Source organism: Suricata suricatta, chromosome 5, assembly GCF_006229205.1.
Source record: "Suricata suricatta isolate VVHF042 chromosome 5, meerkat_22Aug2017_6uvM2_HiC, whole genome shotgun sequence".
NCBI lineage: Eukaryota > Metazoa > Chordata > Mammalia > Carnivora > Herpestidae > Suricata > Suricata suricatta.
Genome location: NC_043704.1, coordinates 148,300,077 through 148,326,297, shown reverse-complemented (window position 1 = coordinate 148,326,297; position 26,221 = coordinate 148,300,077). Strand labels below are relative to the sequence as shown.

General features: G+C 51.1%; 1 protein-coding gene across 1 annotated transcript in view; it reads right to left on the bottom strand.

Annotated features, from left to right (window-relative positions):
- Positions 1–625: 625 nt before the first annotated feature.
- TRIM71 (tripartite motif containing 71) overlaps positions 626–26,221 on the bottom strand; it is a gene marked incomplete at its 5' end in the record, with an annotated part of 55,250 nt that continues 29,654 nt past the window's right edge. The window contains 3 exons of the mRNA XM_029938778.1: positions 626–2,077; positions 5,277–5,411; positions 15,996–16,163. Coding sequence (XP_029794638.1) covers positions 626–2,077; positions 5,277–5,411; positions 15,996–16,163 — 1,755 coding nt within the window. The remainder of the gene's footprint in view (positions 2,078–5,276; positions 5,412–15,995; positions 16,164–26,221) is intronic.

Below are 26,221 nucleotides of genomic sequence, written 5' to 3'. Positions count from 1 at the left end.
AGCAAAGTTCTCTGTTGCAGCATTAAAAAAAAAAAAAAAAAAAAAGACAATCAAACAAAAGAAAGATTGAGAAAATACCAATACAATCTAATCCCCAAAACACAGTATTCTCCAGAAACACACTCTATTATTATGCACTTGAAATCTTATTTTTCAACATTTTATAGTTTTTTTTTTTACTTAGTTTTTTCGGGTTTCCTTGGCTCAATCTATAGAACACACCTCACCACACAATCCAGTGCACCCCCCCAGCCACAGAGACGCCAGGCTTGTGCAGATCATGTCCCACGGAGGGTTGGAGGGTACGCTGAGTGAGGGTGGGGAGGAGGGCAGAGCGCCTGCAGAAGGAAATGTAAGATGTATGAGGTAGATAGAAATTATCACGTCACAGGCTCAATCCCTGCAGAGAGGAGAAGTACATTCATCTGTAAAACAAATATAGATGAGGTAGGACGTAAGCAATGCTGTACGCTTCTTGTTCTCTTCAAACAAAGACAAAAAGAAAATTTCCCTGAGACGGTTTCTTCTTTGAAATTCAAAAGGGGAGAGAGAGAGAGAGAGAGTGAGAGCGAGAGAGCGAGCGAGCTGCGTGCACACGCCGCACTCGGAAGCCTGGAGAGCGGGATTAGAAGACGAGGATGCGATTGTTGCCGAAGTCCACCACCACGATCATCCCGTCGGGGGTGACGGCGATGCCGGACGGGCGGTCCATCTGCCCAAAGCCGCTGCCCTGGGCGCCGAACTTGCACAGGAAGCTGCCGTTGGCCTCGAACATCTGCACCCGGTGGTTCCTGGAGTCGGCCACGATGATGCGCCCCTCCTGGTCCACGGCCACGCCCTGGGGGCGCAGAAACTGCCCGTTGCCCGTGCCCTCAGAGCCCAGGAAGCGCGCCGACTGGCAGTCGGGGTGGATGACCAGGAGCCGGTGGTTGTTGAAGTCGGTCACCACCAGGTGGCCCTCGTGGTTGAAGGCCACGCCCCGGGGGGAATCAAAGTGCTTCCAGAGAGCCCCCTCGAAGCCGTACTTGTTCAGGAAGACGCCGTCGGGCCCGAACAGCTGCACACGGTGGTTGCGAGTGTCGGAGACCAGGATCTTGCCCTCTGGGTTCACCGCCACGTCCCAGGGGTAGTTGAACTGCCCGTTTTTGGTTCCCTTCTCGCCGAACTTGAGCAGGAACTGGCCCTCGAACGTGAAGACCTGGATGCGATGATTGTCCTTGTCGGCCACCACGATCCTGCGGGAGGCGTCGCAGGCCACGCCAGCCGGCCGGTCGAACTGCCCGGGCCGAGAGCCCAGGGTGCCGAACTTGTGGTGGAAGGCGCCGCACGGCTCGAACACCTGGATGCGGTTGTTGCTGCGGTCGGCCACCACGATGTAGCCCTCCTTGTCCACGCTCACGCCCCACGGGCGGCACAGCTTGCCCTCGCCGTCGCCCTCGCTGCCGAAGCTCAGGCCCGGGAGCCCGATGCCCGAGCAGCTGCGGCCCGACCTCACCAGCACCTTGAAGGGGCTGTTCTCGATGTGCTGATTGCATACGGTGACCGACACCAGGTGCTCGCCCTCCAACTGTGGCCGGTAGCTCACCACGTAGGTTCCGTTCTGCTGATCACTCACCTCGGCGCCGAACAGGCTGCCGTCCGGGCCCAGGACCACCGCCGACATCAGGTCGCCCCCAGAGAGGCGGGGCTCCCCGTCGTGGTCATAGCCGACCACGGTGAAGGAGGCCACCTTGCCCTGCAGAGCCCGCTTGAGGCCGTCGCCAGTGGCCTTGGTGAGCGGCGCAAAGGCCCCGCTGCTGACGAAGCCGAAGGACTTGATGGCGAGGTACAGGGCCTGGTCTGGGGGTGTGAACATGACCCGGTCATCCTCCTGGGGCTGCAGGAGGCCGCGCACGGTCTTCAGCTCCTGCACCTGGGCCAGCATGCGGTCCCGGGCCAGCAGGACGTCCAGCGCCCGGCCCTCCTCCAGGACCTGCTGCACGGCGCTGACCGTGCTCTCCAGCTTGTTGAGGCTCTGCCGCAGCTTCTCCACCTGCAGGTACAGGGACTTGGCCTTGACCTGGCGGATCTTCTCCACCTGTGGGGACAGAGGGCGGAGGTTTTGAAGCCGGCAAGAGTGCACCACGCTGCCCAGCACCGGCCCTGTGGACCCATAAGAACAACTGGCCTGTCTGTGCTCTACAGAAGTGGCAAGACGGCCAGGACAGAGGGGGGCGAGGAACTGCTCCAGCTTACGGGAGAGGACTGACAGCAGAGCACGGGCTTTGCAGTGTAGGGCCCAGGACTTACTTGGGGTGCCTGTGGGCTCAGTCCCTTAAACACCTAATTTTTTTTTTTTTTTTTTTTTGGAGAGACAGAAGAGAGACAGTGTGAGCAGGGGAGGGGCAGAGAAAGAGGGAGACACAGAATCTGAAGCAGGCTCCAAGCTCTGAGCTGTCCAGCAGAGCCCGATGTAGGGCTCGAACCCACCAACCGTGAGATCATGATATGAGCCAAAGTCGGACACTTAACTGAGCCACCCAGGCCACCCAGACTCTTGATTTCAACTCAGGCTAGGCATGGAGTGTGCTGAAGATCCTCCCTCCCTCTCGTCTCTTCCCCTCCCCCACTCATGTGGGAGCGTACACACTCTCCATCTCTCAAACAAAATGACCCCACAAAACAGCCTGGTGATCACTGAGCAGGGACCAAGGGATTAGATACTAGCTAGCATGGTTTCAAGGCCGAACGTCCTGATTCTGAGTAACTGTGATGATGTAAGAGAAAGCCCTTGCTCAGAGGAAATAAACACAGAAGTGTTTAGGGGTAAAGCGGCAGCCAGTCTACAACACGCCTACTTAACTCTCGCTCCAATCACATACAGATACACACACAGAATGGCAAAAATGGATCAAATCGTAAAATAATCACTAAATCTGGGTAAAAGATATATGGAGTTGTTTCATTATACCTGTAAGTTGGGGGCGGGGGCGGGGGCGGGGAGCCGTAACAAGTGCTCACAGAGCACCTGCTCTGTGCCAGGTACCAGGGGTGAGTGACAACCAGTAAAGGGTATGGTCCTGGCCCTTGGCAGCAGAACTTCCCAGGGGACACAAAGCCAGTCTTGCACTCCCGAAGGGCTGAGTTTTCAGGACAGCTACCGAGTCTGCAATCTCTTCAAAGAATTCTCCGTCTCTCTACTGCCCCCTACCCTGGCCCCTGAGAGAAGGAGAGACCATATGCGGAGAGAGAGAGTGAAGGGATTGGTGGAGAACCTGATTCAGGAGGACAGCCTGCACGCCCCTCCGCCCCTGTCCTGCCACACATCCCATCCCCACTGTTTTCTGTCTTCAGGGAGCCTGAAGGGCCCCACACCCCAAATCTGGAGATAGGTAAGTAAAGTCTTTGGAAACTACTGGCCTGTATTATTTCCAAAGGAGCCCTTTAAATCTAAACCGCCGTAATCTACAAACCCAAGATCTGAACTGCCATAAACAATCCCCACTCCTGAGGGTCTCAGAGTCCTCTACTGGGGATTCTGTCTGACCAATGAATGAAAGCAATTTCTCCCCTTTTGGGGTTGGGGGAAAGGGGTACATCAAATCAGGAAAAGTCCTCAATTTAAAGTGATTTCCCCTGTGAAGGGAATAAGGAGTCCTCTAGCTGATCCGTGCCACTTTGCAGAGCGGATCGTGACTTCTGAGAGCTCTACTGGTGCGACCTTTGACCCGTTCCTGACTTCCCATCTGTCCACTCTGAGGGCAGGACATGTGTGGGGACGGATCAGAGAGAAGCTTTGTGCTGTGGTTCGGAACTGGGCTTTGGTTTGGATCCCTCAATGAGGTCTGCAGCTAATCCTACAAGGCAGCCAACCCCCCTGGAAATCTGAAAGCCACAAAAATGAAGAAAGACATCTAGATATAAAAACTGGGTTGCCTGGCCCTCGAATACCTTCAGGAAGGCGTGAGGCAAGCACAGTGAGCTGTTGTGTAACAGAGGGGTGCTAGGTAGGGACGGGCACAGCGGGAGGGCTTTGCAGGAAGGGGAAGAAAAGTCGGTAATTCGTAAAAAAGAGTGCAACTCCCACAAGATTGAGGCGGGGGGGGGGGGGCATAATAATAAAATGGGGCTGAGGTGTGATCCGAATGAGCAAGCTCGCTGTGGAGGTTACTGGAGAGGGGGCAGTTAGGAATGAAGTGGAGACAAAGTATATTACACAAAGAGGTAACTCTTCTTCCAAATTTGCTTCTCCAAGACAGGAAGCTTGCTTCCCAAGCCCCTGAAAGAGACCTGCCTTTGGGGAGAGGAAGGGAGTCGCTCTTGCAGGCAGGAGGGTACCTAAGGTGAGGTCTGCAGAACCTCCTCTGCACAAAGGCCTTTTCATCGGCAAATCCTGAAGAGCAAGTTCGCTGCAGGGCCCCCAGAGTGCTCTCAGGTTGCACAGAGCGGGCCCCTCTCGGTTATAATTAACATCCGTGGGTGGCATGGGGGGGGGGGGGGCACTCGCCCGAAAACCACGTCAGGCCCACATCCAAAGGCCACTGCGTCCTACTCCCGGAGAGGTCAGCAGAGGCGGCAAGCAATTAGTTCTGAGCCAACTAAATGGAAAATGCAAAAAATTCCAACAAGTCCCTTCCAGAACATTCTGGGGCATGGTGACTGGTGAGGATCCCTTTCCAGAAGTGAGATCTCATCTCTCCCTTCACATAGTTTGGATGACGAAACTAACTGCGCCCTCTTTAACCAGCTCTGGGTGTGGTCTTACTCAACGATTAGGAGAATGTAACTACAGGCAAACGAACCCCCAGCACATTCTCTCCCCTTCAGAGGGGAGAAGGAAGGCCAGAGAAGAAAATGGGATGAGGACCTGGGTGGGGAGGTGGCTCCTTCTAGCTGATTTTATCCAAACAGCGGGCACACCCACAGGCTGCCCCTCCCAAGTAGGAAAGAGCTTATTTTGCAAGAGTGTCAGAAGTACAACCAGGCAGGACACCAAAGATAAGGACGCTTCCTACCCGGTGCTTTCCGAACATTCTAGATGGTGCCCCCTTCTCTCTGTCTCCTTTAGAGCATGCCCTCCCTAAAACGTGGGGCTCCTTCCAGTCCTGGGTACCCGGTATTTCAGAGAAGGCTTCCTGCTGCTTTCGTGCTCAGGTGGTCACTGCCTTGTTGTAGGCCCCACCCCCTCCCCCGCAAATCCCTTTCCTCCTGGAAAACTTCTCTGTGTTCTATACTCAGAGCTGGCATCTGGCCTGGTGGCCGAGGGGGCCCGGGGCGGGGCGCACACGGTCCGTTACCTTCCAGAGCAGCTCGCACTCCCGCTCCTCCAGGGCCTTCTTGTGCCTCGCGGTCACGGCTTTGACCTCCGACTGTACCACCTTCGCCTTCATCTCCACCTGTTCCGCCACCGTCTGGGCCTGCTCGATGCTCAGCTGGAAAACCAAGAACAAGCTTGTGGCATTAGGAGGACCTCCGAGCCTCATGCAGGACATGGATGTCTGCTGTTCTGGCCCCACAAAGCTAAGCACTCGGGCGCACCAACCATTCGATCCACTTCCCTGGAACGGAAGCGGGCACGCGAGCAGAGATTGGCACCGCCTGACATGTAACTGAAGGAGTTGCTGGCAAGCGCCGGACTTCTTTGTATGGGAAATGGCACCTACACAGCGAAGGTCAGGACGATCAGGAGAGACTCTGACACCAGGAAACCAGTGTAGTTGGGTCCCGGCCGAGAACGGGGAAGGGGGATCGGATGTGAAACGGGCCAATCCTGGCACACGAACTGCTTCTCACACCTCCCACAGACGTTCTGGCCTTGTTCCCCCTGCCCCAGGAAGACCCACAGGCTGGCGCGGCCCTCAGGTGGAGGTGTAGGCCCTCGCATCGCTGTCATTAGCAGCTCAGTTCCTTCCAGCTGTTTCCTTCCACGTGACCCTGGGGACCAGTCTGCTCTGCCAAGGAAATGCTGCACACCCTGTGGTCCGGTCAGCTTGCCAGGCCATCCCCGTGGCACCGGGTGCCCCACCCCGTTCCAGCAGCCCCAGTGAGGCAGCCAGTTTAATCAGATGTATTACTGTTCATGAAAAATTCATCAAGACAGAAGGCCCGGTGTTTCCATTAATATTACATGGCATGTCTTGAAAAGCCACAAGGATTTCTTTGAGATACCAAGGTATGAAATCTGGGATTCCAAACCGCTGAGGGTGCTTGACAGGTCTTTGGGCAGGTGTCCCAAATCAGGAGAGCCCGAGAGGAGCACCCTGGGGTCGGAGCCCAGTCCGGGCTCAGGAATCATTCCCGGGTGACCCTGAGCGCACCCTAGACCAGGGGTTTCCAGGACGTGGAGCAAAAGACTGAGGCGGTCTTGCCCAGTCATCCTAAATCGAGGACCCCAGCTTCAAACCCTAGCTCCACGTGCCACTAGTGGCAAGGCCTCGGACAAGCACCCGGCCGTCTGCAGCCTGGCGGAGGGGAGGGAAAGGCAGGCTCGGCTGCCCAGCACAGGCAGCAGAACCTCGGTGTCCTTTCCCACGTGCCTCCTGCCCCACAGGTATAGCTGAGCACTTGGGTCTGCTCGCACGCCCTGCTCAATCTCGTTCTTACATTATGGGAAAACACGTAGACCACAAAATGCACCATCCAGCACTTTCTGTGTTGTGTAAGCATAACAACCCTCTAGCCTGAACACCTCCCAACACCAAAAGGAAGCTTCCAGACTCATGAGGCAGTCCCTTCTTCAGCTCCCTTACCTCTCCCCCGTGGCACCCATAATCTGCTCTGTCTCCATTCCACTGTCCCTTCTGTGTATATCACATAAATGGAAATGGAACCCACCGACACGTGAGCACCCGTTTGCAGGAGTATGCTTCCCTTCAAACAGTCGTGACTCATTTCGTCACTTACAACAGGGCGTCCCCCCTTAATCTCTCAGTCTAGATGGCATCCCAATGGCATGAAAGTCACACCGCAACTGGCTCCAAACCACCGCTGGGTTGACGTGGCTGACTGCTCATGGCCTCCCCTGCCCCGAACCCTGAGGGGACTAACGATGCACTGAGCTGGTCCGAGGTGGCATTCGGGCAGATCTGGAATGTTCATAACGCTATCTGTGGCCTGGAATGCGGTCTCTCCCAAATTAGCCCTGAATGTTAAATCCCAGCTCAGATGCCCCCTCCTTCCTGAAACAGACAGTGAACAACCCCTTCCTATAATGTTTCTGTGCCATCCTTACTACCTGTCATTACATATCGAACTAAATGCGGGGGGAGGCAGGGGACGTGCTTGCACTAGTTACATAGGCCATGATGCTTAGCCACTGGGTGAGCGGCAGGAGGAACCGTCTATACATTTTACGCTCGCCAATGTAGATGGCCCTAGCCATTATTTAACAAAGCACTAGGTTAAATATATCGAGCTAGATACTGTCTCCCCCAGGGGTACCTGGGCAGTTGGGGAAGCATCTAACTTTGGCTCAGCTCATGGGGAATCTTCTGGTTTGTGAGTGCGAGCCTGGCCTTAGACTCTGCTGTCCGTGTGGAGCCCGTCTTGGCTCCTCTCTCCATCCCCTGCGCCCCGCCCCTGCTTGCATGCTTGGCTGCTCGCTCTCTCTCAAAAATAAATACTGAAAAGAAAAATACTCTGTCTCCCTCAAATTCAGGTTGACAAGTTAAGAGGTAGCCATGCTGGACTGCAGTGAGTCCCAAATCCAAGGACTGACCATCATGTACGGCCTTGAAGACACAGACATGCAGACCACATGACATCAGGAGCAGGAACTAGGAGTGATGCGGGCACAAGCCAAGGAAACCAAGGATTGCTGGCGATTACCAGACGCTTGGAGAAGGCAAGGAGCGATCCTTCCATAAAGCCTTCAGAGAACACGGTGCTGACATCCTGATTTCAGACTCCTGGCCCCCAGAATCATGTGAGAATAAATTCCTACCATTTTAAGTCACCAATTTATGGTTAATTTGTGATAGCTGCCCTAGGAAACAGTAACCAACAAACTGAAGCAGACGGAAATATCCAAATTACTGAAAGATCAAAAATTAGACTGACCAATCACTGAATGCACACACACAGGTATAACGGACATGGTCGATTTCAAATGTCTCAGGCGGTAGAAACCGATTCAGAAAATGGGAAACCACCCCAGACACTTAAACAGAGATGACTGAACGTAGAGAATGGTTCAACAGGATGTGAGAACTGTGGGGGCAAAAGGCATCTGGAGGAAGAGAGGCAGGCAGAAACCGGGGCAAGCAGCCAGCACCCCTGGGCCAGGAGAACACAGAGAAGAAGGGGGTTACCGGAGGGGACCAGCCTGTTCCGGGAGTGGTAGAAGCTGGAAACTGGAACTAACTGAACAGGAAGTCCAAGGGAAGAAGGAAGTCCCTTTTCCTGACTTCCGGACACGCAGGGTGAATCCCGCAGCCCAGCACCACATTGCACCAGTGGGAAAGGGTCGGTCTCCGTGGAGGGTAGGCCAGAGTAACCCACGCAGCCTGTTTTCAGGTGCGCTGGTATGAATTATTAGCTGGTGTCCGAGTCAATACATGACCGGGGCAACCAAGCCTTTGCCCATTGATTTCCTAGCTTCCTCAATGGTAAGTAGAGGCGGCAAACTGCCATTTACATCAAAGTCGTATTTATATACCGGCTGGTTCCCCATAAAAACCACAAGAAATGGAAGCAACAGGGCTACATTCCTGCAGGGGAGAACCTCTGCAGGAAGAGAGCAAGGACCACCTTCTTTGGGTAGGAGGGTCCGTCTACTTCCCTCGCTCCCTGCTGTCTGCAGCCACGCTCGCTCCCTGCCACGGCCCTTGCAGGCCCTTGGGTCTGAATTCCCGTTCTAGGACAAGATCGGCTTCTTCCATTTTTCAATCTGGTAGAAGGGTACAATCTTACTGTAATTTGAGGGATCCCCGAATATGCAAGGATAGGATCCTTTTAGAGTTGAGAAGCATAAAAAAGCCCTGTGTGCAGTGACAAAATGGAGCGTTCTTCTCCAAATCATATAAAGTCCAGTCGAGCACTGCATTACAAGATGTGCCGGGCAGGACCTGCTAAACTATTTCCCATTACCTAAACAGGGCATTTGAAGGAAACCAGAGGCAGGTGGGGTGGGGTAAAAGGGCTGGGTAAATTTTAAAAACAGAAACATCTGATTTACGATAAAGAAGGGGAAATAAAAATTACCCAACGAGCATGGAGCTTGAGAAGAAAAATGTTGTCTCTTCTAAATTTATGTTTGAAAAAAGAACGAGTGCGTGTGCAAGCAGGGGAGGGGTTGAGGGAGGGACAGAGGATGTGAAGCGGGCCCTGAGCTGACAGCAGAGAGCTTGGGGGGCGGGGGGGGGGTTCAAACACACCAACCGTGAGATCGTGAGACCGTGACGTGAGCTGAACACTCAACTGACTGAGCCACCCAGGCGGCCCTAATGTTATCTTTCAAACTCTTACTGTAAGAACGAATGAGTAAGTGCATGCTCATAACCATGTGCACGCAGGGGAGGGGCAAAGAGGAAGAGAGACGATCGAGACCAGGCTCCATCTCATGGGACCTGGGGTGAAATCAAGAACTAAATGCTTAATTGACTGAGACACCCAGGCCCCCCAAAATGTTATCTCGTAGATGCTAGCAGATCCAATCACACATCTGAAAGCGGAGGGTCTGGATCTAGACAGGCAACTCAGTGTGTGCCGCCTGAGTGCCAGCCACTTGGTGTGCAGGAGATGCAGGACTGGGCTTCACAGGGGAGAGAGTCCGGAGAGCGGCCAGTGTTGTCAGCTGGGGGAAACTGGGCTGGCCAGAGGACTGGCACTGAAAGTGTCCCGAGAGGCAGAAGAAGAACAGGTTTTTGCAAATGTCAACGGCAAACTCACAGACCACAAAAGCAGACGGACACATGGGAGACACCACAGTTCACTCTAAAATGTAGATTTATCACATGTGATGCTGGGAAGCTAAGACTTGTCATACAGCTGTCAGTGGGGCTGTCGCTCGGTGAGGTGCATCCAAGGTAAATGTGCATATTACAATTAATGGCGTCGTAGGTGTGATAAATACATTAACCGAAAAATCAAGGCTTTATTAGCGAGGAGAACACCTTGTGTCTTGATCCTGGTGATGGACATTTCCCCACCCCCTGGGGAATCAGGGTATGGTTATGAAATTCTCTAACTGCACAAGTAAACAAAATGTTTTACTTCTGCAAGAGTCAAAGTTAACATAACAAAAGCTTTTTAAAAAGCAATGAAAATTGAGTGATTAGCCTTAACGCTTTGATGAGGAACACCACATGTCTTTCATGCTTCCTCTGTTGTAGGAAACTGTAGATCCTCATCAGACTAAGTTCTCTTTATACGCTATTTTAATTGAAGGATTTACTTTTGGGTGTTTTTTCCTAGAACTAAGTCTCTTAAGCTAAATACAAACAAGTAGTGAGTCTCTCAGAGGTGTAACTTAGGAGCTGTGGGTCATGCCCAACTGTACATCCAACACTTGTGATTTGATAATGGATAAATGTCCCTAGTTGAAGAAAGGGAATGGAGCTCCTGAAAGTCTTTTATAAACAAAAGCTGGTAAAAGGAAAGGAAAGCACTGAGTTCAGATATATTATAAAAGGTCACTGATCCTCACATAAAGGTGGTGTGAAGTGAGGAAGAACTTAAATCTGCCTGCAGGTTTGGTCTGGCTAGTACCCTTAACTTATGGGATGTGATCGTGCTCATTCATTTGGTCTGAAGGAAGTTTCCAATCACAGCACCTCCAGGTTCAGGGCCCAAGGAGGACTGAAGGCTGCCGGGTGGATCAAGGGCCCTTCCCTGCAATTTTACAAACGGAGGTTCCAACCTCTCCCAATGGGGGAGTGGAGAGGAAACAGGAGACTCCTCCCCAGAGGACAGCTTTCTGGAATAGTGTGCGACTAAAGGCATCTCCATGTACGCCCACTACGTTCAATAGCAAGAATGAGGTCAGCATGGAGGGCAGCAGAGCTAAGGTCTGAGTCCCTGGACCCCTGAAGCCTGATCAGTCCACATTCCACCTGTTCACCTGAGACTATTCATCTCCCTTCGTTCCAACTGCAGCCGCGGATCCTCAGGAAGACAGCCTGGGGAAATGCTGAGTGGGTCAGTGTACTAAAGTTCTTTGGCCATGCCCCTCACCCTGGTGTACACTGTGTGCACAAGCACAAGAAGGGAAGGGAGGGAGGGACCCTGCTGCCTCCCAAATGAGAGGTAACTGTTCATTTGGGGTTCAAACGGTGATTCCCCCACTCCTTGCCAAGTGACTTCTGGGGGGTTGATCTCTTTCAAGTAAAATTTTCTCTCTGACAAATCGAAGGAAGGACACCCAAACTTCACATACTAGAGAACGTTCCTGGTTTCAAGGCCTAGAACAGAGTACAGCTCAGGAAACAAGGACTGTTCATTCCTACTGGTGAAAAGACAAGGCCTATGGTTGAGGAGATCTGGGATCTTAATGATTAAATTTCGTTTTTCCATTTCCAGATTTCACAGGGGGAAAAAATGTTTCTTTGATCCGATTCCTATGTTAGTTTGTACAAATTCATATAAAGTAGTAGCCGTCCTTAGTATTGCTTGTGGTAGACTTTCCACCATGGCAAGCAGGAATATTTCAGGGCGCATGGTCTTTAAAGTTATCAAACTGGGGCACCTGGGTGGCTCAGTCGGTTGGGCATCCGACTTCAGCTCAGGTCATGATATGGTTCATGGGTTTGAGCCCTGGGTCAGGTTCCGTGCTGCCAGCTCACAGCCTGGGGCCTGTTTTGGATTCTGTTTCCCCCTCTGTCTGCCCCTCCCTTGTTCATACTCTTGTCTCTCTGTCGGTCTCAAAAATAAATAAAACATTAAAAAAAAATTTTAAAGTGATCAAACAAAATAGAAGTTAGAGAACCAAAGTAATCCAGAAAGTCTGGGTTAATTTACATTTCCGCTTAGTAATTTTAACAAGTCAGGCTTAGGCGTCAAGCTCAGTCCTCCTAATTTTTGCGCTAAATGGTGCGGTATCTATCACTCTTGTTTAACATCAAGAGTGTTTACTTTCTTAACCAGGTAGGCAACTCAAGTCCAATAAAGAGAATCAGGAACAGGGCAGGGCAAAGGCAGCTGGTTGTGTTCAACCCCCACACTCTGCCCTTCTCACTGCTACTCACTTCATGCCAGTATCGGACAGAAAGTCACAGAAGCTCTAGTGAACTTGAATAAAAACGCCCCTGCAAATGGCTGAAATTAACAACCCAGGAAATAACAGATGTTGACGAAGATGCAGAGAAAGGGGAACCCTCTTGCACTGCTGGTGGGAACGCAAAGTGGTGCGGCCACTCGGGAAAACCGTATGGAGGTTCCTCAAAAAATCACAAACAGAACTACCCTGTGATCCAGCAACTGCACTACTGGCTATTTACCCAAAGGATACAACACTGAAGCGGAGGGACACATGCACCCTGACTGTTGTATGTGGCAGCATTATCAACGACAGGCAAACTATGAAAAGAGCCCAAATGTCCATCGACCGATGAACGAATAAAGAAGATGCGGTGTACGTATACACAGTGGAATAGCGCTAAGCCATAAAGAATGAAACCTTGCCTTGGACGGAGCTAGAGTGTATTAGGCTGAGTGAAATACATCAGAGAAAGAAACTACATGATTGGCTCATGTGTGGAATTTAAGGAACAAAACCGATGAACATGTGGGTGGCGGGGGCAACCCATAAAAAAGCCTGAAGTAGGGGCGCCTGGGTGGCTCAGTCGGTTAAGCCTCTGACTTCAGCTCAGGTCAGATCTCACGTTCATGGGTTCGAGCCCCACGTCGGGCTCTGTGTGGACAGCTCAGAGCCTGGAGCCTGCTTTCAGTTCTGTGTCTCCCTCTCTCTCTGCCCCTCCCCCTCTCATGCTCTGTCTCTCTCTGTATCAAAAATAAATAAAACATTAAAAAAAAAAAAGCCTGAAGTGTATAGAACTGGGGGGAAGGTGGGTGGGGGCTGGATTAAATAAGTGATGGGTATTAAGGAGGGCACTTGTGATGAGCACTGAATGTTGTATGTTAAGTGATGAATCACTACATCCTAAACCTGAAACTGAAAATACACTGTATGTTAACTAACTGGAATTTAAATAAAAACTTAGAATGGAAAAAAAAACTCCACTGCAAATGATGCGGTCCTAAGATTGGATTTTGACCACTCAGTGTGTTGTGCAGCCTTCTAGGAGATCGCTCTAAAAGGTGGGAGCATGCCTGTTTCCTGTCCAGAACATAGATGTGGCATCCTGAGTTCCAGCAGCCATTTGTGACCAAAAGGATGCATGTCAGCCCTCCGTATGGTGGAGTAAAGCTGCAGGCCTCTCCAATGACCACCTGCAGGAGAGATTAATGCCTTGCATATTTAAGCTACCACATTTGAGAGCAGAGTGAAGGCCTGTCACTCATGGCTAAATTCATTTCCTACCAGATAAAAACAAACAAAATCCTAAACTCTGACAGAAAGGTAAGGAATGATTGCTTGAAGACTTGGAAAGAGGGTATTATCCTAAGAGTTTAAGAAAACACCTGCAAATGATAACCATGCTAACCTTGACATCGTCATGTTTCCATGGGTGAAAGACATGCTGAACATATACATGTTCCCATGCTTTAAGTATGTACAGATCACTGCAAATCCGTTTTCCTCGATAAAACTGCGGGGTGGGGGTGGGGGTGGGGGGCTGCCTCAGCTCCACCATAGTCAGTAAAATGCCACCATTCATATTTTGGCCTATTTCTACTTCTTCCCATCATTTGTAATGCATTTTACTTGTTTCACATTATTTTTCTTGAACCAACTTCAGGGTTTCCTAGTTTCCACTAACACTGTATTGTAATGCCATCACAGACTCTTTATAAATGTGAGGGGCTAAAAAACCATAATTCCTATGGGTGACCTTTCTTACTGAGTACAATCCACACCATCAGGATGTAGGCAGGACATGGCCTTGGAGATTCCTATTAGGAGGAAGGTGTACCCACCTGCCACCTGGCTCCTCCACCCTAAATGCCCCATTGAGCTCAGCAGCACCAAGTGACATTTAAATTTCACCCGTAGGTTCTTTTTATTACTCACACGAAGCCTGTATTTGCTGTAGGGAGTTAGGCCTGGCAGACAAAAACCATCTGTCTATTTCTCTCTCCTCTCCAGGAGAAACTCAAATTTCCACATCCCTGAGATTTCATCATTCCAATCATAGATCTTTCTCTAAGCCTCTAGCGAATCAGGACAACTCATTTTTCTTTCCAGAGGGGCTGATCCCAGGCAGTGGAGAGCACCAGACATTCTCTCAATCATATCTCAAGGACCCCTGAGCATTCTAAATCTCCAAGGACAGAAAGGGGTTAATCAGATTAAACCACAATCTAGGGGGCAGGACCCAGACTCAGCAGGTCTTTAAGCTCCCCAGGTGGGAGTCCAGGGTAAGGCAAAGTCCTCACTGCCACGCAAAGGGAAGCCACAAACCACTGCCTCCGCAGGGACACAAGCTCACCAAAACAGAACAGAAATAAAATAGAACTAGGCACTGATGGGGACGTGGACAACCAAGAAGCACTCGGAAGGCACATAGAAGGAAGCAAGCCACTCTGGCATCAGAATAACCCAGAATCAGTCACTGCAGAAACAGACTTTCAAACCTCTAATAACAGGACTTGAGTATCAGATAATCTAACTCTTTAGAAAGATAACTTCAGTATCATGCATAAGAACGTATTAGCTACTGAGAAACTTACTAAACCCCAAAAGTATCCTTCTGCCCCTTCCTTAAGCTTATTTATTTTGAGAGAGAGAGAATGGGGAGGGGCAGAGAGAGAGACAGACAAAGAGAGAGAGAATCTCAAGCAGGCTCTGCAGTCACCACAGAGCCCAATGTGGGGCTCGAACTTACAGCGAGAGATCATGACCTGAGCAGAAATCAAGAGTTGGATGCTTAACCTGAGCCACCGAGGCACCCCCTTCTGCCCATTTTAGAGACTATGACCGATTCCTTACCATCCCCAAAAATGTTATTTTTTTTTTTTTTTACACAATTCACTTATTCAAATGCTCTAAGAATGTAAACTTTCCATTCAACTTCTGCTCAGCGATTAGCAACCTTTCCTGACTTTCAAGCTCTTCTTACAAGACAAGGGAGGGGCGCCTAGGTGGCTCAGTCGGTTAAGCCTCCGACTTCTGCTCAGGTCAGATCACACGTTCCTGGGTTCGAGCCCGAGCCCGGCGTCAGGCTCTGTGCTGACAGCTCAGAGCCTGGAGCCTGTCTTCAGATACTGTGTCTCCTTCTCTCTCTGCCCCTCCCCCTCTCATGCTCTGTCTATCAAAAATAAATAAAACATTAAAAAAAATTTTTAAAAAGACAAGGGAAACATCTCGCGATTTTTTCTTTTCTTAAAACCTTGCCGCCTGGAACAGGCAAGAAGATTTTAAAGCAGTTCAGGCATACCGTCCCTTGTCAGTAAGAGAACTTTTCTATGCCAAGGTTACACGTGTCCCATCTTAAGCCCAAACGGATGGGACTCAACAGAAACAAGGGTCTTGGTTCCCACGAGGTGACTTTTTATCACTTGGGAAAGAGTCTGAGAGATTCTGAACCTTATCTTAAACTTCTGTTGCTCACTTAGGTCTTGAGCAGCAGAACAGTCTGTCTGGAAAGCATTCAGCGCCCAGTCTTCCTGCAGTCCCAACTGACTGCTTGCTAGCTAGCACCCACCTGTATTTGGGGAGGGTATGTGAGAAACAGGCAGATGATGGGGAGCAGCTTAAGTGTCTGCAACAAGCCCTGACTGGCAAGTGGACCTCCGCCACGCCCCTCTTACTGCTGCATGGATGTCACATGATCTGGGTGGGGTCATTGTTCCGAGGCGCCCCCTCCACTGGAACCTGCCCACTAATCTTCACATGCCTTCTGACAGGGAACGGGGAGGGTTTTAGGTGCCAGAGGGAGCAAGGGAAGGGGAGGGCTGACCTGGATTGCCTGGCGGCCCTGCTGCGCGTCAGCCAGCAGCTGGATGGTCAGCGCCCGCGAGTCCTGCAGCGCCTCCTGGAGGTAGATGAAGCTGTGGCCGCCGTGCCGGCCCATCGTGCACTCTCGACAGATGGGCACCGAGCAGGTGTCACAGTACAGGTGCAGCACCTAAGGACCGGAGAGGGAACAGGCATGAAGGAGAGATTTGGAACCAGCTGGGAGGGCAGCAGCCACCGGGGTGCTCGGTGGATGCCAGACCCCCAACTGCCAACCCCCTCCAGGTTAGCAAGCACACCCCTACCCCGCCAGCACATCGTGCCCTCCTTTCTCACCCCCTCAAGAAGACTTTCTACTGCAGTTTCCATTCAGAACCTTCACGGAGGCCCTCTAAAGCCAACGATGAAACAGAACAATCCTGGCCTCAGAGCTTTCCCCCTACAGCTCAGATTGTATTTCCTGGGTCTGTGATTGGTGGCCCTAATATGCCAGAAACACCGCCCCCCGTGCCCCCCCCAAACACAGTCAGGAGCCACTGCTAACCCCCCTCATGGGGCAGCTCACGGCCACCATCCCCACCAAGGAGATCCGCACCCAAGCACAACGCATGGTTCTCCCAGGCACTGGAGCAAATGTGGGGCTTCAGCTTCTGAAACAAGGCAAAAAGCCAGTGGTAAGGTCGGCCAGCTTCTTGTCTTTCTTCTTGCTGCCAAGCCGTCCGAGGAGGTGACCCTGCAAGGCAGCCTGGGCGGACAGGTCGGCAGGGCTTCCCTCGCTGATAAATGGGGCGCACTCAAGAACCAGGGCTCCCTGGCACGAAAACAAGGCCGGCGGGGCTGCATGCTCCCCGCAACTGAGTGCTGGGCGGCCCCCAAGGACAGGCTCCGCACGACGTGGCCACACGCAGCGGGCGGGGGAGCGGTGTCCCAGGTGCCGCCCGCCTGGACACAATGCGCTTAATCCCCAGATGAAGACCAGGGGTCACAGCGTCTCAGGGCCACACAGCAAGCGAGGGCAGAGCAGGGAGGCCAACACAGGCCTGCTGCAGACGCTGGCTCCTCGCGGGGGGGCCCCAAGCACCTTCCAAGGCACCACGGCGTCTGGCGGGAGGGCCCTGCGTGGAACCCTGGCCCAGAGCAGGCAGGTGTCATAGGGCTCGGAGATGCGGGGACAGCGGCCATGCTGCCAGGACAGAGACCCACACAGAAGGGAGCCAGGGGATAGTAAGGACCCCGCTTCCGTTACCTTCGGGGGATTGTAGCCAATGTGCTGGCACAGTGCGTGCCCACTAGGAAACGGTCTCCCCAGACAGCTCAGGGTGCAACGAGGTGATTGGGGGGAGAGGGTGCTGCCTGGGCTAGACTGCTTCTCAAGAACTTCTGCATTCAGAAAGACTTGGGATATTATGTTCTCCTATTTTTTTCCAAAACATTTTTCATATTTAAAGAGAGATAGAGCATGAGTAGGGGAGGGTCAGAGACAGAGGGAGGCACAGAATCCGAAGCAGGCTCTGAGCTGTCGGCAGAGAGCCTGGCACAGGGTTCAAACCCACAAGCCGTGGGATCATGACCTGAACCAAGCCGAAGTCCAAGGCTTAACCAACTGAGCCACCCAGGCACCCTGTTCCTATTTCTAAGAAATAGTTCTGATACGGCAAGTTTTATGGTCCCCCTTTTACAGGAGGGAAATGGGCTCAGGTGTGCGACTGGACTGGGGTCTTTTGTCCAGTGCAGAACTTCCTCCCCCCAGCAACCATGGGCACCTGAGGTTTGGGGACAGTAATTGGCCTCCAAGCCCAATCACTTTTTAAAGCAGGTTCACCATTTAGAGATGATCTTATCTTTCGAATCTGATAAATGCTAAAAATTTCAAGCTAATCTTAAATACAAACCAAAAGATAAACCTGGGGGAAATTCCTGGACAGCCTCTCTCTAGGATGTGGTGCTAAGGGTGCTCCCCCACACCGTTGCACCCTAGCCCTTCCCTTTGGCTCCCTCCATTTGTCATGGGCATACAGGGATCGCTCCCATGCTTGTGTGAAGTGTGAAAACCTTCATCTGTAGGCTCCTTTTAAATCAGAATGGAACCTTCTGTCCTCTCCACCCCTGCCAAACAGCTACGCAATCCGCTCCTCTTCTCTTCTCTGGACAGCTGCGTGGACTGACCAGGCTCCCCTTGCTTTCTTTGGTCTGTGTGGACAAAACGGCTCTCCCATGCAGGGAGGAGGAGGGCACCTGAGGCTGCTAGCTGAGCCCCGCACCGTCTGGCCCGGGGTCCAGTCACCTGACTGGGCTGGCCTCATCTGAGAAACCCAAGCAGTCCAGCGAGGTGCCTCAGGGGACCGCCCCTGTCCCTGAAATCCCAGGAACCCTACCTCAGGGACTCAACACCAAAAACCAAAAGGCCTTTGAAATCTGGGCTGAGCAAGGAAGCCAGGCTCCAGGTGCCCATTGTGTGACTGCAAGAAACAAAGGTGGTTCTTCTGGGTTGTTAAAATCCAGAGCCTGCAGTCTGTTAAGCGTCCTGACTCTGAATTTCAGCCCAGGTCATAGTCTCACCGTTCGTGGGACAGAGCCAAGCTGGGCTCTGCGCTCTCTCTCTCTTTCTGTGCCCCTCCTCTGCTTGCCTGGGCAGGCTCATGTGCTCTTTCTCTCTGAAAATAAACATTAAATTTTAATCTGGAGCCTGGATAATGTTGTACATAGGAGACATCTTGCAAATGGTAGGTTTTGAAGCATTCTGAAGAGGAAGTGGCCAGAAAAGAAATCCTGGTCCAGAAAGCTGCAGCAGGGTGCCCTCAAAGCCCCTGGCAATGGGCCCCTGTTGGTGCAACCCTGCCTGGCATCAGTTCCCGGGTCTGTGCCCAGAATGCACTGTTATTTCGGTTCTGAACTGTAGGGACAGCCCGGAGGGGGGCGTGGGGGGGATGGCCCTGGGGGACAGCAGCTAGCTGGCAATAAAAAAGCGATGGGCCAGTAAAACAGCGAGCTCCAGTTGTGCTTATAATTCATCAGCTATCGCTTTTTCAAAGACCAGTGTCCAAAAACTAAAAATTTGGTCTATTTTTATAAACTGTCTAGCTGAAGTTCGGCATAAAACTCTGGGAGGATTTCATGCTCCACTTAGAAGCTCCACATCTGGGGCGCCTGGGTGGCTCAGTCGGTTAGGCCTCCGGCTTCGGCTCAGGTCAGATTTCACGTTTGTTGGTTCGAGCCCCGTGTTGAGCTCTGTGCTGACAGCTAACTCAGAGCCTAGAGCCTGCTTTCAGTTCTGGGTCTCCTTCTTTCTCTGCCCCTCCCCCTCTCATGCTGTCTCTCTCTGTATCCAAAAAAATAAATAAATAAATAAATAAAAAAAAGGAAGCTCCACATCTCATCTAACTGCAGTTTCTAAGGTTGAAAACCCAGTTTTAGAGCCTGTGGAAACACAGTCAACCGGTAAGTGTGCACAGGGGTGCAATTCTCTCCGGAACAGCTCTAAGATTCCTGTGAAAGAACCACCTGGGACCATGTCTTCCAAAGGACCAGAAATGTGGCAGAGGCCATGAACTGTGGCTGGGGAAGGGGGAGAAGGAGCCGACCTCCGGCGCGGGCATTCCAGGCCGGAGCTGCCAGTCAGGGGCTTCCCCCCCTCCCCCCGGGCAGATGCACTACACGCCCCCTGCACACCCCTCCCCCTCCGAGCCTGGCGACAATCTGGCTGCCCCAGCTGAATGGAGCAGGCTCGACCTCTGACCTTGCAAGTGACCACCCCTTTCCCTGCCCCCAGCTTCCAGAACGCCCCACCCACTGCCTTCCTCTCCCATAATTTCTAAAATACCAGGCAGAGACAAAGGCCTAGGAATGTGGGCCCAGCAGGAGAGGAAGGAGAGAGGTGAAGGGAAAAATAAATAAATAAAAATAGCAAGTAGGCAGGATTACCTTCGCCAGCACCAAAATAAAGTGCTGCGTTAATGAACAAGATGGTGTGCACTTCTAGAATCTTTTTATACTACCTGTGTGATCCAACAAGGAACGCTAGAGCGTGCACACACATGCACGCATGCACACACACACACACACACACACACACACACCCCGCGTGGGACTCCTTTTAGAGCACCAGGCATCTGGAAAAAGGTGATTCTAGTTTAAAATACAACTCCCCAGATCACTGAAGAATGGAAACGGAAAGGATGTCCTCAAAACGCCCCAACTGAAATACAGAACTTTTGTACGCTTCAGTTTGAGATTTTTTTTTCCCCCACATCCCTTAAAATGACCGGGGACATCTGCCTTCCCACAAACTCAGGCCTGGATAAAAGGAGGTCATCACTAGCCACCCATGAGTGAGTGTTTCTAAGTTTCCCAGTATAGAAACCAAGTGGAGGCCAGCCAGCCACAAGCCTCACCTGTGTGTGCCAATTACAAAAGACAAAAGGCATTAAACCAAATCCAAGGAGTAGAGTCCAGAGATTCTGAAAGTTTGCTCAATAACATCAGAACCAAGTTTTGCTTGATGTAGGGGAAATTATACAAGAATCCAGGGCTCCAAAACCCACAGTCCAAGCCTGAACTAGGCCCTCTTGCACTCCTGGCCACATGCTGCTAAAGGGGCTAGGACCTGGAGGCTCCGGGAGCCCCAGAAGAGGGGAAAGAAAAGAGACCCTCTTCGTGCACAATCACCACCGGCTCCAGTCAGCAAAACCCAGCTGAGAATAAGTTAAAGCAGGCAGGGAGGAGGTAAGCACTTTAAAAAAAAAAAAAAAAATCAACGGGGAGGGGCATCTGGCTGGCTCAGTCCATAGAGCCTGTGACTCTGGGGTTGTGAGTTCGAGCCCTACATTGGGTGCAGAGATTCCTTAAAAATAAAATCTTATGAGGCACCTGGGTGGCTCAGTCGGTTGGGCCTCCGACTTCGGCTCTGGTCAGACTTCGGCTCTGGTCAGATCTCACATTCGTGGGTTCGAGCCCCGCATCAGGCTCTGTGCTGACAGCTAGCTCGGAGCCTGGAGCCTGCTTCTGGTTCTGTGTCTCCTTCTCTCTCTGCCCCTCCCCCTCTCATGCTCTGTCTCTCTCTGTATCAAAAATAAATAAAACATTTTAAAAAATTAAAAAAAAATAAAAATCTTACGTAAAGAAATCTTAGGGAACATATATGCAATTTTACGACAAAAAAATATCTAAGTGCAAATCATTTTTTTTAAATCTCCCAATCTCAAAGTTTCTACTTTATGTAGCCATCCAAAAATATGTTACATTCTGTGCATATGTGAGCTTTTTTTAAAGACACAAATAGGAGCGCACTCTGTGAGCTTTTTATCGCTTAGCTTTATTAACTTGGAGAATGTTTTGGGTCAAGCTGCTGGCCCATTTTATAAATGCCTGCGTGGTATGTTGCCTGTGGATATACCACAGGCTTATTCAATTAGTACCTGCTGATACAATTTTAAAGCCATTTCCTGATTAAAAAAAAAAAAATCACAAGCAACTCTATGTTGCACATCCTTGTGCTTTACATGCCTCAAGGTCTTCAGTTTGGTGATGTATACATCACTTGATGCACAGGGAGGAAAATAATACTTGCAAGTGTGCATAGTAAGGATTCCAACTTGCTAACTTTAAATCAGGTCAACCTCCATCCAAGTGAAGAAAGAAAGGTTTGCAAGCACCAGTTTCGGTTCCAGACAAGACCAGATGTACACAAAAGGCCAGCAGGAGGACACCAGATGAGATGGTCAGTGTTGGGACCGGGAGTTAAGGTCCCACCTCTGCTTGCTGGAAGGCATTGGTGGAAGCCCAAAGAACTTTGCATCCTCAGTAATGGCTGCTGAGGGGATTGTCCTAAACCCAAGGGCATGGGGGCAGTGGGGCTGCTGGTCAGGATATGTCTAGAGGCAGCCAGTGAAGGGGTCTCGGTGTTATGAATAAAACAACACTCATCAGTCCTGTGGGTTATCATTCAAACACCCAGTGAAACAGACACGGGGGTCCTCTACAAACCCACGATACCGTTTCTGCAATTGCAAAATCCGACAGGCTCTCAAAACTGAAAGTTGTTACGTGAGCAATTTGACAGCAAACCCAAACAGGCATGAAAATGATTTACGATTTTTACCTAAACCATTTGAATGAGAGTTCAAGGACTTGGCTGGAGAAACACGAATATTCGTCATTTTGTGTTGTTGTACAGTATTTAGTTTCTAAAATGTGACATTTTAAATGTTGAGGCACATGTGATCGCAAAGTGAGGGTAAAAGATCTGGATGTGTAGGAGTGCCTATCTGGCCAACTAAGTGAAGGAGATTCCGTTTCCAAGCTCAATCAGCAACGGAAAGAGTCGAGACAACCTAGTGGCAGAGAGGGTGTCTGAGAACAGCCCAAACTGGGGTCAGAGCAGCCTACTCAGCTCCAGATCATGTTTACAGGCTCCGTGGACAAGGCACACTCGGAAGGAAAAGGTCGAAAACAGAGAGCTTCAGAGTCATGCAGCTGCGTGCCAAAACAGACATTAGTCTGGAGATGAGGACGAGTCATATGCTGTTCACCGGAGCTTTCTGTGCTCTTTCCGAACCCACACAAATGTCCCTTTCCCTTCTCTAAAGGGGACTCGAACCCGTAACCTCAAAGTCAAGAGTCATGTGCTCTTCTGAGCCCGCCAGGCACCCCTCATGTTTTCTGTGTGAGATGCATGGCAATTCAGGGCGGGGAGGAGGAGCGAATGCAGCTGTGCTTCTATGCACCCCGTTTGTCGCCTGGAGTGCCGTCCCTCTGCTGGCCCCATCCCTCATACTCCAGACAGAAAGTCAGGCCGAGAGGGCCGGCCTCCTTCCTGCTTCCTCCCTGCCTCGCTACGGGAGCTGCCGATAAACCCAAAATTCAGCGTCTGGCCCTGGGGAACCCACCTGCAAGAGCCCCCTCCCTTCCTGGACTGCACAACCGTCTCCTGGTCCGACCCCCGTGTTCAGGCCGGAGCCCTATATTCTTCGCCCAACCTGGGCAGCCGAGGCACGGTCCCAGCTGACCATGCTTGCCAAGGCCGGCAGTAAGGTTTGCTGCCCACAGCCCGGGGTCGCTCTCACTTCCTGAAGGCTGTAACAAGGGCCCCCGGTCAAGGAGTATCCTCTCCAGGGGTGCCTGGGTGGCTTAGTCGGTGCTTCGGCTCAGGTGATGATCTCACAGTTTGTGGGTTCGAGTCCTGCAGCAGGCTCTGTGCTGACAGTTCAGAGCCTGGGGGCCTGTCTTCAGATTCTGTGTCTCCCTCTCTCTGACCCTCCCCTGCTCACACTCTGTCTCTCTCAAAAATAAATAAATAAAAATTAAAAAATTAAAAAAAAAAAATGATCCTCTCCACACTGACGAGTGACACACCTGTGCCTGCAGGTTCCTCCAACACGTCCACGTTACATTACAGGACACTGGGGGACACTTCAGAACACGCCAGAATCAAAATGTCAAAATGTACAATTTAAGGAATGCACTTGTTTCGAGTGTGTTGTATGGAATTATTAAATCCCTAGATTCCATACCTGAAACAAATGTTACACACGATGTTCACCGTCCTGGAGTTAAAATACAAAGTTAAAAATAAATACACCTTTAAAAAAAACAGACAGACAAACTAGGTATTAAGAAAGTGTAATGGGGGGCGCCTGGGTGGCTCAGTCGGTTAAGCATCCAGCTTTGGCTCAGGTCATGATCTCACGGCTGATGGGTTCGAGCCCCGCATCGAGCTCTGCGCTGACGGCTAGCTCAGAGCCTGGAGCCTGCTTCCGATTCTGTGCCTCTCTTTCTCTGACCCTCCACTGCTCGCACTGTCTCTCTGCCTCTCAAAAATAAATAAAAAACATTAAAAGAAAAAAAAGTGCGATGGGGCACCTGGGTGGCTCAGTCAGTTGAGCATTCGGCTTCGGCTCAGGTCATGATCTCACAGTTCATGGGTTCGAGCCCACCGTCGGGCTCTGTACTGACTGCTAGCTCACAGCCTGGAGCCTGCTTCTGATCCTGTGTCTCCCTCTCTCTCTGACCCTCCCCTACTCATGCTATCTCTGTCTCTCAAGAATTAAAAAAAAAATTTTAAAAGAGACCTTGCTTAAATAAAAACATTTTTAAAAAAGAAATATCCGAGTGTATTTCTAAAACTTTAATAACATCAACTGTAAAAAAAAAAATACACTGAATGTGCCGCATAATTTCATTTATACGAAGGCAAAACTAAGATGAAAAAAATCGCAAGAGGAGCTGCAGGTGAAAGCCCTTCTATTATCTTAAGGAAAAGGCCCATCACAGAGGCGCCCCGAGGGCCCCACAGATTTCACTGCTAACAGATCAAGGCCACCCTTCCCACAATGCCCCCAGGAGGCACTGTCGCCCCTGCCCTCCACTACAAATATTATCTTAAGTTCTATCTTGCAAGAGGCAAGTGTTGGACTAACTGCCCAGAGGTTTTGAAAAAATGGACCTCTGAGCCCGATTTATGGCACCACGGGCGGCCAGCAGCCACGCAAAGCCATATGAAATCAGTGTCCCCGCTGCCACCCCGGTGTGCATCTGACCTCTGATATCCTAATGAGCGGGCTGTGCTGCTTCCGGCAGCAAATAAAGGAGATCTGTGCCAACACTGAGTTCAGTGCCCACATAAATTATCGATTCCCAAACCAGACACGAGAAGACAGAATTGGCTGCATCCAAGGTCACAAGAGCAAGGCCCGGTTTTAATGTGTTGTGTTCTGGACCAAAGCAGGTACTGCCGCGGAGGCCAGCTCTGTAGGTGGTCGTGTAACCGAGTCCTCACCTCTTAAACAGTGCGCAACATTGTGCACCTGAAACCTTTCCAATCCCTGAAGTAGCAGAAGGGGTTTCAGGTGCCGCTGCGGCTCCGATCCTGTGGGCAGGTGCATTGGAAGCCGGGAAAGGCACTCATCACCAGGGGGAAACTGTCCCGGGGAGGGAGACCGAAATAAAGATTCAGGTAATAACAAAAAAGGTTTTTAAATATTACCAGCCATATCTTTTCCCTCCAACACAACAGAATAGAAATTTTCCATTCTCCCTCTATTCCAGCAAGTTTTATATTCCCGAGTAGCTGGACTAATACACTGATTACTCTGCCCTGGGTAAGAGAGGTCCAGCTCTTGCCTTCCTGATGGCCCCGGGTTGCAGGGTCACGTTCCTGGACAATTTTAAGAGCAGGTTTCCCTAACCAAGCACTGCCTCTAAATCAAGAGGTTAATCATGTATTTAATTGCTGTAGAAATCTCATTTTAATCCAGACTTGTTTGCGGCCAGGTGTTATCACTGGGACGAAGACCAATGGTGAAGGTTAAGTACCTGCTCCAACAGTGGCTGGGGTGTGCGGGTCTGGGAGGCAGGGTCCCCCACGTCCAGGCCCAAGCGTGGGCTCTTCCACGGCACCCCTCCAAACCGTCCCAGTTGAAAGAGACAACTCGCAGCCCCTCCTCTTACCCCCACCACTGCAGAAGTCACCAGAACCTTCCTCCACGTTTCCTCTGAGTCAAGGGCAAAAAGAGAGTAGAGCGGAGGGGGCTCAAGCCCAGTCTCTAGTGCGACAGCTGGGGCCAAAGGGAAAGCATTAGTCTTGGCAAGAAGTTATTTCCTTTTTAAACCTTCAAGTGAGCAGTTTGTTAGGGAATTAATTTAAGCCATCCAACCTTCTTCTCCAACAATAGGAAGCTTGGTCCCATGGACACCCCCAAAAGGCCAAAGGGCCAGCGCCAGGCCAAGCTAGGAGGCCAACTCTAAAGAGCCTCCTGCCAGGGCACCTGGGCAGTTCTGTGAGTAGAGCGTCTGACTTCAGCTCATGTCATGATCTCGTGGTTCGGGAGGTTGAGCCCCACGTCTGGCTCTCTGCTGTGAGGGTGCAGCCCGCTTTGGATCCTTTGGCTCCTCCCCAGCTCCCTCTCTCTCTCAAAATTAAACAAACATTAGGGGGAAAAAAACCCCACAAAGCTATAATGAACTTCCTGCCATTCGGGCTAGGAGTCACCAGAGGAACTAGTCCTGATTCTGTGATTCCCACAGTTTATGGGGCAGGTCCTCCCTTGGAGACTTTCTATATCAATGATCCAGGGGCCCCGAGGTAGGGCACAGGTAGGTCAGGAGGGCTACTGAAACCAGGCGAAGCAGACATCTCAGGCGGAGACCAGTAACAAAGTCAAGGCTTTAAGAAAGGGTGTGGGGGCCAGAAACCAAAGGCAAGGAAGGGTGGGGCCAGGAGCCTCGACAAACCAG